This window comes from Bos indicus x Bos taurus, unplaced genomic scaffold (genome assembly GCF_003369695.1).
Source record: "Bos indicus x Bos taurus breed Angus x Brahman F1 hybrid unplaced genomic scaffold, Bos_hybrid_MaternalHap_v2.0 tig00001086_arrow_arrow_obj, whole genome shotgun sequence".
In the NCBI taxonomy this organism is placed as follows: domain Eukaryota; kingdom Metazoa; phylum Chordata; class Mammalia; order Artiodactyla; family Bovidae; genus Bos; species Bos indicus x Bos taurus.
The window spans coordinates 26,039-41,255 of NW_020867363.1; the positions used below are offsets into that span (position 1 = coordinate 26,039).

Genomic DNA, 15,217 nt, shown 5'->3' on the forward strand with positions numbered 1-15,217 from the left:
ACAAGCTAGTGGCTACCAGTGGGGAGAAGAAAGGGGGAGTGGCAAGACAGGGGTATAGAATTAAAAGGCACAAACAAGTATGTATAAAATAAATAAGCAACAAGGATATATTGCCCAGCACAGGGAAATATACCCACTACTTTGTGATAAGTTTAAATGAGGTATATAATCTATAAAAATATAGACTCACTATATTATACACCTGAAACTAACACAATATTATTAAAAAAAAAAAAACTATACTTCAATTTTGGGCTTCCCTGGCGACTCATATGGTAATGAATCTGTCTGCAATGCCAGAGACCCAGGTTGGATCCCTGGGTTGGGAAGATGCCCTGGAGAAGGGAATGGCAACCCACTCCACTATTCTTGCCTGGAGGATTCTATGGACAGAGGAGCCTGGCGGGCTACAGTCCATGGGGTCACAAAGACTTGGACACTAATGAGCAACTAACACACACACTCACATACTTCAATTGGCCAGCAGGCATGACAACCAGCAGGCATGACTGAGAGGCAGAAATCCCATTTGGAAAGAAAGCTGGGAGAAAAGTTGGGAGGGAAATTTCTCCAAATTCAGACTGTGAACAAACATTTCATTTCATTTCTTTTTTTTTTTTTTTGAACTCTCATTCTATTTCTAGGAATCAACCATAGTTCCCCTACCCCAACCCAAGTTACATTTTCAGAAGACCGTAAACAACAGGTATGTTCCCATCTTTGTAAATCTGTTTGGTGCCCACCACCAGTATGTGGAAATAAGCAATAATTACAAACAAAATACTCTCTAGGGGGAATATGCTAAAATATAAAACAAGGGTTCAAATCAACCCCACCAGCGCATACACACATAATGGTCTCTGGGGATAAAAAGGTGTTTCTTGATATTAATATTTTTAGATCCTCTCCTATTTCTTCCATATTTTATGCTTTATCTATTGCTTTCATTTTGAGCAACAAAGTATTGTTTGGGGAAAACATGGCAGCCATGAAGTGTTCTCAGTCAACACTAGCTTTGTACAGAATTAATTATAAAAAAAAAAAAAAGAGGCACCCTGGGACTTCCCTGGCAGTCCAGTGGGTTAAGACTTCATGCTTCCAATGTAGGAGGCATGGGGTCCATCGCTGGTCAGGGAATTAAGATCCCTGGCCAAATGGCATGATCAAATTATTTTTTAAAAAAGAAGCACCCTTACCCCCTCAATTTAATCATTATTACGATTGATATAATTTCATTGCTGCAAGTACTGTGTGTTATTGTAAATAAATCTTTTAAGGGTGACCTACAAAACAAATATATGTTACATTAAGACAATAAGGAAACCAGTATGTACACCCATAAGATGAATTTTCAAAATCCAGTCCTTTGTTTCATTAAACGTTATTTGTAGTTTGGTCTAAGTTGTCCAGTGTCATATAGACCTTAAAGGAATTAAAAATCCTGACTTCTAAACCATTTAGGTGAAAGTGTACTTTTGGAAAATAGACTGTCTCTAATCACAGTCAAGAAGAAAGGTAAATATGCTATGAAGATTGTTTTTATTAAAAGAGAGAGTGGAAGAACCTGTCTACATTATTATATATTATATAAGAAGGTTATGTATAAATAATATGTTATACAGGAACACAAATATTTTATATAAAATATACAAAAACAGAAATAAATTTTAATATTTTGACTATTATGAATGGTTCTTGGTTATTATTATGTCTCCATCCCCTAAAGTTAATATATTTGAATTGCCTCTTCTCCAATTTTATTTTGATTTTGTCAGTGGGAAAAAAGGGATTAGCTTGAGAGTTTAGATTTTATTATATTTAGGCATTTTTAACATTTTGGTTCTCTAGAAATTATTTTTGAGGATAATGAGGTGGGTGTTGAACTGATTCACTCTTTTCAAATGGATGCCCACTAGTCCCAAAACAATGTATTGAACTTTATTTACATTGTGTGTGTGTGTTAAGCTCCAACAAGTGTGTTTAATTTTGCAGTCTTGCATTCACAGATATGTCAGAGTATTTCTCTGCCAGGACCAACTGTTTTAATAAAGCTTCTGAGAACTTGAGAACAACCTCTGGATGCTTCTAACTGAATGAAAGCCAATGATATGTTTCTATTCTTTCCTTTTAGGACACCACCCAGGACCCAAATAACAACAGGATTAGCTCTGTTACCATGGTGACAAAAGGAGTACCAGAAGATAACAATGTCACACTTGTGTTACAGGTTTGAAATCATTCTCAGTTTCTGTGAATGTTCTCTCACAATAGATAATTCTCCATCTTTTTCTTCCTCCAGTATGCCAGAAGGAATTAATTATAAATTAGGTGGGACAAGTTCTTTGTCCTTTCTGTCTCCACATCACAGGAGGAACGCAAACCCCACAATAGATTTTTACCTTAATTCTACTGGCTACAGAGGTCTCTCCCTTCCTAATTTTCTGAAAATAAGCATTTTCCCATATTAGATGACAACTGATCACTTCTGTAGGGGTATACTAAAAAGCTCTAAAAGAAAGCACAAATGCAGGGGAATTAAGAAGAAAAGCAAAGGTGAGACCAGGCAGCATGGGCACGTTCTCAGTCGCTCAGTCGTGTCCGACTCTTGGCAATCCCACGGACTATAGCCCACCAGGCTCCTCTGTCCATGGGATTTTCCAGGCAGGAATACTGGAGTGGGTTGCCATTTCCTCCTCCAGGGGATCGTCCCCACCCAGGAAACCAGGTAGAAGGTGATGCAAAATCTAGGACCAGTGAATTAAAAACATTCAATTACTTCACAATGAAATGAAGTGACAGTGTAAGGTCTGAGTTTCTTCCAGCTTTGTTTAAACATTCACACCTTTTCCCTACACTGTTCCCTTCTTCTGCTATTGAGCAATGGGAATAATCCCAGAGAAAGCTCATAGTTGTGGAAGCTTCGAGAAAGGTCTGGAAAATAAAATCTGTAGTCTTAGTTTCCTTTTATGATTTCCTACTAGACAATAGTCATTTTCACATCCATTATTTTTTGTTTATTCCTCAATATTTCATTATTTAAAAAAAATTTTAGTGGCATATCACACTATTTTGTTTATTCCTAGGTATTTTATTCTTTTTTTTAAATTTTATTGAGGTATAGTTGATTGACAGTGTTGTGTTAGTTTCTGGTGTATAGCAGAGATTCATATATATATTCATTCTTTTTCGGATTCTTTTACCATATAGATTATTACAGAATATTGAGTATAGTTCCCTGTGCTATACAGTAGGCCCCTATTGCTTACCTGTTTGGGTAAACAACAGGTGTGTGTATGTTAATCCCAAATTCCTAAATTGTCTGTGAGTCTGTTTCTATTTTGTGAGGACACTCACAATTTTTAAATTTATTTTTTTATGTTATGGTTTATCACAGGATAGTGAATGTAGGTCCCTGTGCTCTACAGTAGGACCTCATTTTTTATCCATCCTTTGTATCATAGTTTGCATCTGTTAATCCCAAACTCCCAGTCCATCCCTCTCCCAACCCCTCTCCCTCTCGGCAACCACAAGTCTGCTCTCTGTGTCTGCACACTCACTGTTTGTATGGCAGGAAATAGTCAATTCTTTTGGCAACTTCAGCAAGACCATCAGCGAGTCATCTCAGAGACGCAAGGAAGAAACTGCCCGTTTAGCGACACAGTATCTTCACAGAGTGCAGTCGGCAGCCTATGAAGCTGCCCTCAATCGACCCACAGGAGGAACGCTGAGGAAAGAGTCACAATTTATGGGTAAGCTGCGGTCATAGATACTCAGGCAGACTCTCAAACTTAATTGGGTTCAGGAAATGCTGGTTGAGCTACAATTCCATTGCCAGAAAACAGCCTTCTCTTTCTTTACACTGGCAAAATCTGTGTATGTACTTGACATGAAATATCTTATTTCTCTTCAGAACCCTAAGTTTGCATTGGATGAGGCTTGAACGTTCATTTGACTGGACCATCCATTCATCATTCAGGTCTAACCTATTTTCAAAGTGAATCTTTTGTGGCTGTGTGTATTGTCACTTTTAATCCAAGAGTCACCCTAGAGTTACGTACAAATCTTTATCAAGGATACACTGAAGGATAAAGCAGCCTCTAGTCTTAGAATCAGTAAAAGTTGGGAGCATAAGCAGCACCTAGTAAAGTGTCTGGTACTTCAAAGCATTTACTAATCATCAAACGAATGACTGAATATACGGACAGAAAAAAAAATGTGGCGCTGTCATCAATTAGAGGATAAGATTCCACTTTTTTAGAAAAAATTATTTTATTGAAATATAGTTTCCCCCCTCCATATCCTTAAGTTTTCAGACATTTTTCCCCTGATGACATTATGAGTAAGCAATGGTTTCTTGCTGTAGTTTTATGTGCATCTCACTGATTACTAATGGACTAGAAGTCTTCATTTTATGCTGGCCATTGGATTTCATTTCTGTAATTATTCTGATCTATATTCTTTGTTCATTTTCCCTTATCCAGTTGTTCTTTGTCCATTATACTTTTGGTTTTTATCTTACTGAATTTTAGGGCCTCTTTACATATGATGGACTTCATTTATGTTTCTAAATATCTTCTGCCAATCTGTGGTTTCTTGAAAGGACTCTTGGGTGAAGATGTTTCCACTTTTGATGTAATCACATCTTTCTGTCTTAGAGATGTGGGGAGGGAGATAGCAAATACCAGGGAAGCAGTTTGTGATGCTAATTAGACTGATCAGAGTAGGCTTGGAGAGGAGGTGAGATTTGTAAGAAGACTTGAAGGAAAAGAAGGAGTGAGCTACGTGCATATCTCACGGAGAATGATCCTGGGCAGAGGGGTTGGGGTGAGCATTCCTGGTGTGCTGGAGGTACTTGCAGAGTGTCTGGAAGTGACTGGTCAAGGAACTGATGTAAGGCAAGATCAGACAGGGTCTCCTGGGAATTGTAACAACACTGGCTTTTATTCAGGGAGACCCTATCTGATTCACATTTTGAAAGGATCTGATTGGCTGCTCTGGAGGAACAGTGAATGCAGTTATGTGACTGGGATCAGCCAGGATAGATCTACTGGCGGTCTAGATGAAGTCAGTGCTCCCAATCAGATTCACACCAACATTGGTGTCTTTTCAGCAAAAAGGTGAATTTGCTGCCAGGTTTGAGAGAAAGAGAAAGGTTGGTGCTAAAGTTGATTAATGTGTAGGTGATTAAAATATTTGGCTTGTTCAAAACAAAAGAGACAAAAGAGTGAGTATGGAGAGATGGAGGGAAGGAATAAGATGCCTTGTGATTCTTTTTTAAATTAACTTTTATTGGAATATGGTACTTTACACTGTTGTGTTAGTTTCTACCATACAGCAAGATGAGTCAGCTACATATCCTCTTTTTTTGGATTTCCTTCCCATTTAGGTCACCACAGAGCACTGAGTAGAGTTCCCTGTGCTGTAGATTTTATGTGCATATGTACAGTAGATTCTCATCAGTTATCTATTTTATTTGTTGTTATTGCTTAGTCACTAAGTCGTGTCCAACTCTTTTGAGACCCCATGGACGGTAGCCTGCTAGGCTCCTCTATCCATGGGATTTCCCAGGCAAGAACACTAGATGGGTTGCCATTTCCTCACCAAGGGATCTTCCTGACCCAGAGATTGAACTCGCATCTCTGGCATCTCCTGCATTGGCAGGTGGATTCTTTACCACTGAGCCACCTGGGAAGCCCATAGTATCAATAGTAACTGACTTATATGCCTTGTTATTTTTCAGCATGTATCAAACTAAGTGAAAAAGTATATGATTAGTAAATAATGGCCTCTTAAACTCTTTAATTAAGACCTTCTCTTGAATGGTAGTGTGGTCAAAAGGAAAGATATCAGTCTCAAGATTAGAAGAGATGAGACAGTCTCATGCCAGCCTCACTCAACTCTACCATATTGAATCTGTTCCCTCCAATAAGAGACTGGGTGCCCAAATAAAGCCAACAGCTTCTATGTGTCCACTCCAACTCCAGCACCCAAGCTCCAGTTTTCATTTGAAGCTCCCACAGTTGTCAAGGGCTTCCCTGATAGCTCAGCTGGTAAAGAAGCCACCTGCAATGCAGGAGACCCCAGCTCAATTCCTGGGTTGGGAAGATCCACTAGAGAAGGGATAGGCTTCCCACTCCAGTATTCTTGGGCTTCCCTGTGGCTCAGCTGGTAAAGAATCTGCCTGTAATGTGGGAGACCTGGGTTCAATCCCTGGGTTGGGAAGATCCCATGGGGAAATTCCTACGGAAATTTCTACCCACTCCAATATTCTTACCTGAAGAATTCCATAGACTGTATGGTCTATTGGGTCACAAAGTGTCAGACACTCCTACAGTCGTCATTTATTTTAATTTAATTTTTATTTATTTTTTGCCACACCACGCTGCATGTGGAATCTTTTTTTTTTCTTCTTGTTTTTATTTTATTTATTTATTTTTTAAATTTTATTTTATTTTTAAACTTTACATAATTATATTAGTTTTGCCAAATATCAAAATGAATCCGCCACAGGTATACATGTGTTCCCCATCCTGAACCCTCCTCCCTCCTCCCTCCCCATACCATCCCTCTGGGTCGTCCCAGTGCACTAGCCCCAAGCATCCAGTATCATGCATCGAACCTGGACTGGCATCTCGTTTCATACATGATATTTTACATGTTTCAATGCCATTCTCCCAAATCCTCCCACCCTCTCCCTCTCCCTCTCCCACAGAGTCCATAAGACTGTTCTATACATCAGTGTCTCTGTTGCTGTCTCGTACACAGGATTATTGCTACCATCTTTCTAAATTCCATATATATGCATTAGTATACTGGATTGGTGTTTTTCTTTCTGGCTTACTTCACTCTGTATAATAGGCTCCAGTTTCATCCACCTCATTAGAACTGATTCAAATGTATTCTTTTTAATGGCTGAGTAATACTCCATTGTGTATATGTACCACTGCTTTCTTATTCATTCATCTGCTGATGGACATCTAGGTTGCTTCCATGTCCTGGCTATTATAAACAGTGCTGCGATGAACACTGGGGTACATGTGTCTCTTTCCCTTCTGGTTTCCTCAGTGTATATGCCCAGCAGTGGGATTGCTGGATCATAAGGCAGTTCTATTTCCAGTTTTTTAAGGAATCTCCACACTGTTCTCCATAGTGGCTGTACTAGTTTGCATTCCCACCAACAGTGTAAGAGGGCTCCCTTTTCTCCACACCCTCTCCAGCATTTATTATTTGTAGATTTTTGGATCGCAGCCATTCTGACTGGTGTGAAATGGTACCTCATAGTGGTTTTGATTTGCATTTCTCTGATAATGAGTGATGTTGAGCATCTTTTCATGTGTTTGTTAGCCATCTGTATGTCTTCTTTGGAGAAATGTCTATTTAGTTCTTTGGCCCATTTTTTGATTGGGTCATTTATTTTTCTGGAGTTGAGCTGTAGGAGTTGCTTGTATATTTTTGAGATTAGTTGTTTGTCAGTTGCTTCATTTGCTATTATTTTCTCCCATTCTGAAGGCTGTCTTTTCACCTTGCTAATAGTTTCCTTTGATGTGCAGAAGCTTTTAAGGTTAATTAGGTCCCATTTGTTTATTTTTGCTTTTATTTCCAATATTCTGGGAGGTGGGTCATAGAGGATCCTGCTGTGATGTATGTTGGAGAGTGTTTTGCCTATGTTCTCCTCTAGGAGTTTTATAGTTTCTGGTCTTACGTTGAGATCTTTAATCCATTTTGAGTTTCTTTTTGTGTATGGTGTTAGAAAGTGTTCTAGTTTCATTCTTTTAGAAGTGGTTGACCAGATTTCCCAGCACCACTTATTAAAGAGATTGTCTTTAATCCATTGTATATTCTTGCCTCCTTTGTCAAAGATAAGGTGTACATATGTGCGTGGATTTATCTCTGGGCTTTCTATTTTGTTCCATTGATCTATATTTCTGTCTTTGTGCCAGTACCATACTGTCTTGATAACTGTGGCTTTGTAGTAGAGCCTGAAGTCAGGTAGGTTGATTCCTCCAGTTCCATTCTTCTTTCTCAAGATAGCTTTGGCTATTTGAGGTTTTTTGTATTTCCATACAAATTGTGAAATTATTTGTTCTAGCTCTGTGAAGAATACCGTTGGTAGCTTGATAGGGATTGCATTGAATCTATAAATTGCTTTGGGTAGTATACTCATTTTCACTATATTGATTCTTCCAATCCATGAACATGGTATATTTCTCCATCTATTAGTGTCCTCTTTGATTTCTTTCACCAGTGTTTTATAGTTTTCTATATATAGGTCTTTAGTTTCTTTAGGTAGATATATCCCTAAATATTTTATTCTTTCCGTTGCAATGGTGAATGGAATTGTTTCCTTAATTTCTCTTTCTGTTTTCTTATTCTTAGTGTATAGGAATGCAAGGGATTTCTGTGTGTTGATTTTATATCCTGCAACTTTACTATAGTCATTGATTAGCTCTAGTAATTTTCTGGTGGAGTCTTTAGGGTTTTCTATGTAGAGGATCATGTCATCTGCAAATAGTGAGAGTTTTACTTCTTCTTTAACAATTTGGATTCCTTTTATTTCTTTTTCTGCTCTGATTGCTGTGGCCAAAACTTCCAAAACTATGTTGAATAGTAATGGTGAAAGTGGGCACCCTTGTCTTGTTCCTGTCTTTAGAGGAAATGCTTTCAATTTTTTACCACTGAGGATAATGTTTGCTGTGGGTTTGTCATATATAGCTTTTATTATGTTGAGGTATGTTCCTTCTATTCCTGCTTTCTGGAGAGTTTTTATCATAAATGGGTGTTGAATTTTGTCAAAGGCTTTCTCTGCATCTATTGAGATAATCATATGGTTTTTATTTTTCAATTTGTTAATGTGGTATATTACATTGATTGATTTGCAGATATTGAAGAATCCTTGCATGCCTGGGATAAAGCCCACTTGGTCATGGTGTATGATCTTTTTAAGATCATACATGGTGTTGTTGGATTCTGCATGTGGAATCTTAGTTCCCTGACCAGGGATCAAACCCGTGCACCTTGCATTGGGAGCATGAAGTCTTAAATACTGGGCCACCAGAGAAGTCCTTGTCATTTTTTGAAATGAGATGGACAAGGAGATTATAATTTAAAACAAGTGTTTATAAAGATTTCCAATATTCACACAGATTTTTTTGTTTTTTTAGTTATTGAAGTGCTGACTATCAAGAACAGCTGCAAAACAGAAAATGAGATAGTTAAATTACAGACTGAAAAGGAGTCAATGGACATCGATTGCAGTGTTGTCACTGGAGGAGGAACTGGAGGTAACAGAAATTACCTAGATTATCTCAACATCTCTAGAATTGGGGGGAGGGGAAATTTACTTTTATTTTTTATTGAATTATATTAATAATTAATACACAATACTATACTAATTTCGGCTATACAACAGGCTGATTTGATACTTTTATACATTATGAATGATCAACTCACTGTGCAAAATTGTTGCAATATTACTGACTATATTCTCTGGTATAATTATATCTTTGTGACATATATAATTCCAATCACCCATCTTCTCCCCATGCCCCCTTCACATTCTTTCCTCTGGAAAACACCACTTTGTTCTCTATGTCCATGAGTCTGTTTCTCTTTTGTCTTGTGTTTTAGATTCCACATAGATGTGAAATCATGTGGGATTTGTCTTTCTCTGACTCATTTCACTCAACATAACATCATACCCTCCAGGTTCATCCATATTGCTGCAAATGGCAAGACTTCTTTCTTTTTTGTGGGTCCATCTAGACAAGGCTATGGTTTTTCCAGTAGTCATGTATGGATGTGAGGGCTGAACTATAAAGAAAGCTGAGCGCCAAAGAACTGATGCTTTTGAACTGTGGTGTTGGAGAAGACTCTTGAGAGTCCCTTGGACTGCAAGGAGATCCAACCAGTCCATCCTAAAGGAGATCAGTCCTGGGTGTTCTTTGGAAGGAATGATGCTAAAGCTGAAACTCCAGTACTTTGGACACCTCATGCGAAGAGCTGACTCATTGGAAAACACCCTGATGCTGGGAGGGATTGGGGGCAGGAGGAGAAGGGGATGACAGAGGATGAGATGGCTGGATGACATCACCGACTCGATGGACATGAGTTTGAGTGAACTCTGGGAGTTGGTGATGGACAGGGAGACCTGGCGAGCTGCAGTCCATTGGGTCGCAAAGAGTCAGACATGACTGAGCAACTGAACTGAATATTCCATTGTGTATATATACCACATCTTTATCCATTCATCTATGGAGGACACTGAGGCTGCTTCCATATCTTGACTATTGTAAACTGCTGCAAGGGACACAGAGGGTATCTTTTCTAGAATCCAGACATAGCCTTATCATCCTGCAAGTGGAAAGGCTTTGAAATCTCCCCATCTCTTTTTCATGGATGTATGATCTAACAAAGTAGGATTTAGGATTCTACATTCCGTATTTGACTTCTTAGAGACTTGCCAGATAAATTCTTAACTTTGGCTACACATTCCCCCATCTCCTCCTCAGGTTGATCATATCCTTGCTTCCTTTCAGGTGCTGTGGTTTTCATTTCTTACAAGTCTTTCGGGTCCATCTTAGATGGCTCCTTTGTGTCTAAGGAAAACCTAACTCTTGATGAAAAGCTGGATCACTTTCAACTGAATTCCAAGATGATAAGTGGTACCACAGGATGCAAGAAGAATTGTTCCCTGGCCAAACCTGTGAACTTCACATTTCACCATATACAGGTGGGCAAGTTATCAACTTGTTTGAGCACCTAGAGATTTCTACCAATCACACCTGTAAACCCAGTAGTGAAAAGGTATGGTTTTTGTAGTCAATTCTTTCTCCCCAAGCTGGTTTATCAGGAATTGCCAATGGAGATTGGAAATTCAGCCCAGTGCTTGGTTACTAGCTACTCCAAAAATTACGTGATGGGAATTATTCCCTCAACAGACTAAGAAGTGATAAAAACTGTAGCCTTATTTACTGTTGGGAAATGAACAGATAAAGCCGACTCTGCAATCCCATGGACTATAGCCTGCCAGGCTCCTCTGTCCATGGGATTTTCCAGGCAAGAATACTGGAGTGGGTTGGCATTTTCTCCTCCAGGGGATCCTCCTGACCCAGGGATCAAACCCGTGTCTCCTGCACTGGCAGGCAGATTCTTTAGCACTGAGCCACCTGGGAAGCCCAAGATGTTCACAGTAAGGTCTCTTAAAGTGAAATCATCAAGTCACGTACTTTAAGTATGTACAGTTATATTTGTCGAGTATTCCTCGATAAAGCTGGAAAAAATAAAAGACTCAAAAAATTAAAAGTCAGATGAGAGCTTCCCTGGTAGCTCAATGGTAAAGAATCCACCTGCCAATGCAGGACACGTGGGTTCGATCCCTGGTCCAGAAAGATCCCAAATGCCTCAGGGCAACAAAGCCCCTGTGTCACAACTACTAAGCCTGAGCTCTAGAGTCCTCAGGCTGCAAATACTGAGCCCACGTGTCACAAGTACTGAAGCCCATGCACCCCAGAGCCCATGCTCAGCAACAAGAGAAGCCAGCCATCACAGTGAGAAGCCCATGCACTGCAACTTGAGAGTAGACCCTGCTCTCTGAAACTAGAGAAAGTCCTGCACAAAACGAAGACCCAGCACAGCCAAAAATAAACAAGCAAATTTTGAAGTCAGATGAAAGAGGTTTTTTTTTTTAACATTTGGAAAAATTTCATTTCTGACCCAAGAATTGAAACTTGAGCCTCTAATTAATTGAAGAAGAATTTGAAAATACATTATCTGGTCTTCTAGTTCTAAGTAGAAGATACTTTATATAACAAAGTCTATATTGAATATGGTATCTTGCACTTCAAAATTTGTTGAGTGTAGATCTTATAGTGTTCTTACCACAAAAACAAACAAAAAGCTGAAACAAAGGGACACAAGAAACTTTAGGAAGTGTTGGGTAGGTTTTGTTATTTTGATGGTGGTGCTGGCATCACAGGTGTTTGCATATGTCCAAATTCATCACATTTTATGTAGTGTGTGCTGTGCGCTCAGTCGTGTCTGACTCTTATGACTGTAACCCACCGTGCTCCTCTTTCCATGGGATTCTCCAGGCAAGAATACTGCAGTGGGTTGCCATTTTCTACCGCAGGGGATCTTCCCAACCTAAGGATTGAATTCACGTTTCCTGTGTCTCCTGCATTGGCAGGCAGATTCTTTACCTTTGTAAATATAATTATAATAATTATACCTCGGTATAGCCATAAAAAAAACTGAATCCCATTACTTTTAAAACACATTAAAAATTGTCCTCACAAGATATTCAATGTAGGCCCCTGTGCTATATGTTAGAACCTTGCTGTCTATTGATTCTAAATGTATAGTTTGCATCTACGAACACCAAACTCCCAGTCCATCTCTCCCCCTTCCCCCTCCCCCCGGCAACCACAAGTCTGTTCTCTACGTCTGTGAGTCTGTTTCTGTGTAAACACAATTTTGCAATAATTATAAATGGAAAGTAACATTTAAATTGCATAAAAAAATTTAAAAACAAAAACCTTAGTATAAAAAATTTTATTGGCGTATAGTTGATTTGGAATCGGTGAATTTAACTCAGATGCTCATTATATCTACTATTGTGGACAAGAATATCTCAGAAGAAATGGAGTAGCCATCATAGTCAACAAGAGTCCCAAATGCAGTACTTGGATGCAATCTCAAAAACGACAGAATGGTCTCTCTTTGTTTCCAGGGCAAACCATTCAATATCACAGTAATCCAAGTCTATGCCCCAACCAGTAATGCTGAAGAAACTGAACAGTTCTACGAAGACCTATAAGACCTTCTAGAACTAACACGCAAAAAAGATGTCCTTTTCATGATAGGGGACTGGAATGCAAAAGTAGGAAGTCAAGAAATACCTGGTAAGTGCGCTCTGCGGCTCCGTGAATCTGTCTCTTGCTTCAACAGTGCTTTGATGGAACAGACCCAGGGACGCCCCTTGCTCCAGCCTCTGACCACCCTCCAACCTTTTTTCCAGTCGCAGCCTCAGGAGTCAGCCACTCAGCTGTCCGCGATCATCAGGACCAGCCACCTGATGAGCTATATATAGTCCATTTTTAAACTCCTTATTACCGACCAATCACGAGCTCCCAGATTCGTTAGAATTATTCTACCGAAGTGGAGGCCGCAGTCAACCGCCCGGTTAACATGCAACTGTGGGCCTCCTGCACCTACCTCTCTCTGGGCTTCTATTTCGACGGCGAAGATGTGGCCCTGGAGGGTGTGGGTCACTTTTTTCGCGAATAGGCCAAGGAGAAGCACGAGGGCGCAGAGCGTCTCTTGAAACTGCAAAACCAGCGTGGCGGCTGCGCCCTCTTCCGGACGTGCAGAAGCCATCTCAAGACGAGTGGGGTAAAACCCAGGACGCTATGGAAGCTGCCCTTCTCCTAGAGAAGAACCTGAATCAAGCCCTGTTGGATCTGCACGGCCTGGCTTCTGCCCGCAGAGACCCCCACATCTGTGACTTCCTGGAGAACCACTTCCTAAATGAGGAAGTGAAACTCATCCAGAAGATGGGTGACCACCTGACCAACCTCTGCAGGCTGGCTGGTCCCCAGGCTGGGTTGGGCGAGTATCTCTTCGAAAGGCTCACCCTCAAGCGCGACTAGGAGCTTCTGTAGACCAGTGGGCTTTGAAGAACCCGCCTAACATCAGGGCTGCCTGAAGCCTCTCTCTGCAGCTATTAGGCAGCTTTTTAACACCCTAGAGCCCACTCTCAAGCCTTGGACCAAATGGAAACAATAAAGCTTTTTGCAGCATTAAAAAAAACAAAAACAAAAAAAGAATTACCTGGAGTAACAGGCAAATTTGCCCTTGGAGTACAGAATGAAGCAGGGCAAAGGCTAATAGAGTTTTGCCTAGAGAACACACTGGTCATAGCAAACATCCTCTTCCAACAACACAAGAGAAGACTCTACACATGGACATCACCAGATGATCAGTACTGAAATCAGATTGATTATATTCTTTGCAGCCAAAGATGGAGAAGCTCATTCAGCAAAAACAAACCGGGAGCTGACTGTGGCTCAGATCATGAACTCCTTATTGCCAAATTCAGACATAAATTGAAGAAAGTAGGGGAAACCACTAGACCATTCAGGTATGACCTAAATCAAATCCCTTACCATTGTACAGTGGAAGTGACAAATAGATTCAAGGGATCAGATCTAATAGAGTGCCTGAAGAACTATGGACAGAGGTTCATGACATTGTACAGGAGGCAGTGATCAAGACCATCCCCAAGAAAAAGAAATGCAATAAGGCAAAATGGTTGTCTGAGGCGTCCTTACAAATAACTGTGAAAAGAAGAGAAGTGAAAGGTAAAGGAGAAAAAGAAAGATAGACCCATTTGAATGTAGAGTTCCAAAGAATAGCAAGGAGAGATAAGAAACCTTCCTCAGCGATCAATGCAAAGAAATAGAGGGAAACAATAGAATGGGAAAGTCTAGAGATCTCTTCAAGAAAATTAGAGATACTAAGGTAACATGGAACATTTCATGCAAAGACGGGCTCGATAAAGGACAGAAATGGTATGGACCTAACAGAAGCAGAAGATATTAAGAAGAGGTGGCAAGAATATACACAAAAAAGATCTTCATGACCCAGATATTCAACATGGTGTGATCACTCACTTTGAGCCAGACATCCTGGAATGCGAAGTCATGTGGGCCTTAGGAAGTGTCACTACAATCAAAACTAGTGGAAGTGATGGAATTCCAGCTGAGCTATTTCAAATCCTAAAGATGATGTTGTAAAAGTGCTGCACTCAATATGCCAGCAAATTTGGAAAACTCAGCAGTGGCCACAGGACTGGAAAAGGTCAGTTTTCATTCCAATCCCAAAGAAAGGCAATGCCAAAGAATGCTCAAACTACTGCACAATTGCACTCATCTCACACGCTGGCAAAGTAATGCTCAAAATTCTCCAAGCCAGGCTTCAACAGTATGTGAACTGTGAATTTCCATATGCTCAAGCTGGAGTTGGAAAAGGCAGAGGAACCAGAGATCAAATTGCCAACATCTGTTAGATCATCAAAAAAGCAGAGTTCCAGAAAAACATCTACTTCAGCTTTAATGACTATGCCAAAGCCTTTGACTGTGTGGGTCACAATAAACTGTGGAAAATTCGGAAAGAGATGGGAATACCAGACCACCTGACCTGCCTCCTGAGAAATCTGTAT

The 15,217-nt window shown here is 40.0% G+C and overlaps 1 protein-coding gene and 1 pseudogene across 1 annotated transcript in view; both read left to right on the forward strand.

Annotated features, from left to right (window-relative positions):
- Positions 1-2,176: 2,176 nt before the first annotated feature.
- LOC113888698 (adhesion G protein-coupled receptor E3-like) overlaps positions 2,177-15,217 on the forward strand; it is a 40,933-nt gene continuing 27,892 nt past the window's right edge. The window contains exons 1-4 of the mRNA XM_027535726.1: positions 2,177-2,227; positions 3,572-3,749; positions 9,162-9,281; positions 10,536-10,729. Coding sequence (XP_027391527.1) covers positions 2,177-2,227; positions 3,572-3,749; positions 9,162-9,281; positions 10,536-10,729 — 543 coding nt within the window. The remainder of the gene's footprint in view (positions 2,228-3,571; positions 3,750-9,161; positions 9,282-10,535; positions 10,730-15,217) is intronic.
- LOC113888696 lies at positions 11,180-13,669 on the forward strand (annotated as a pseudogene).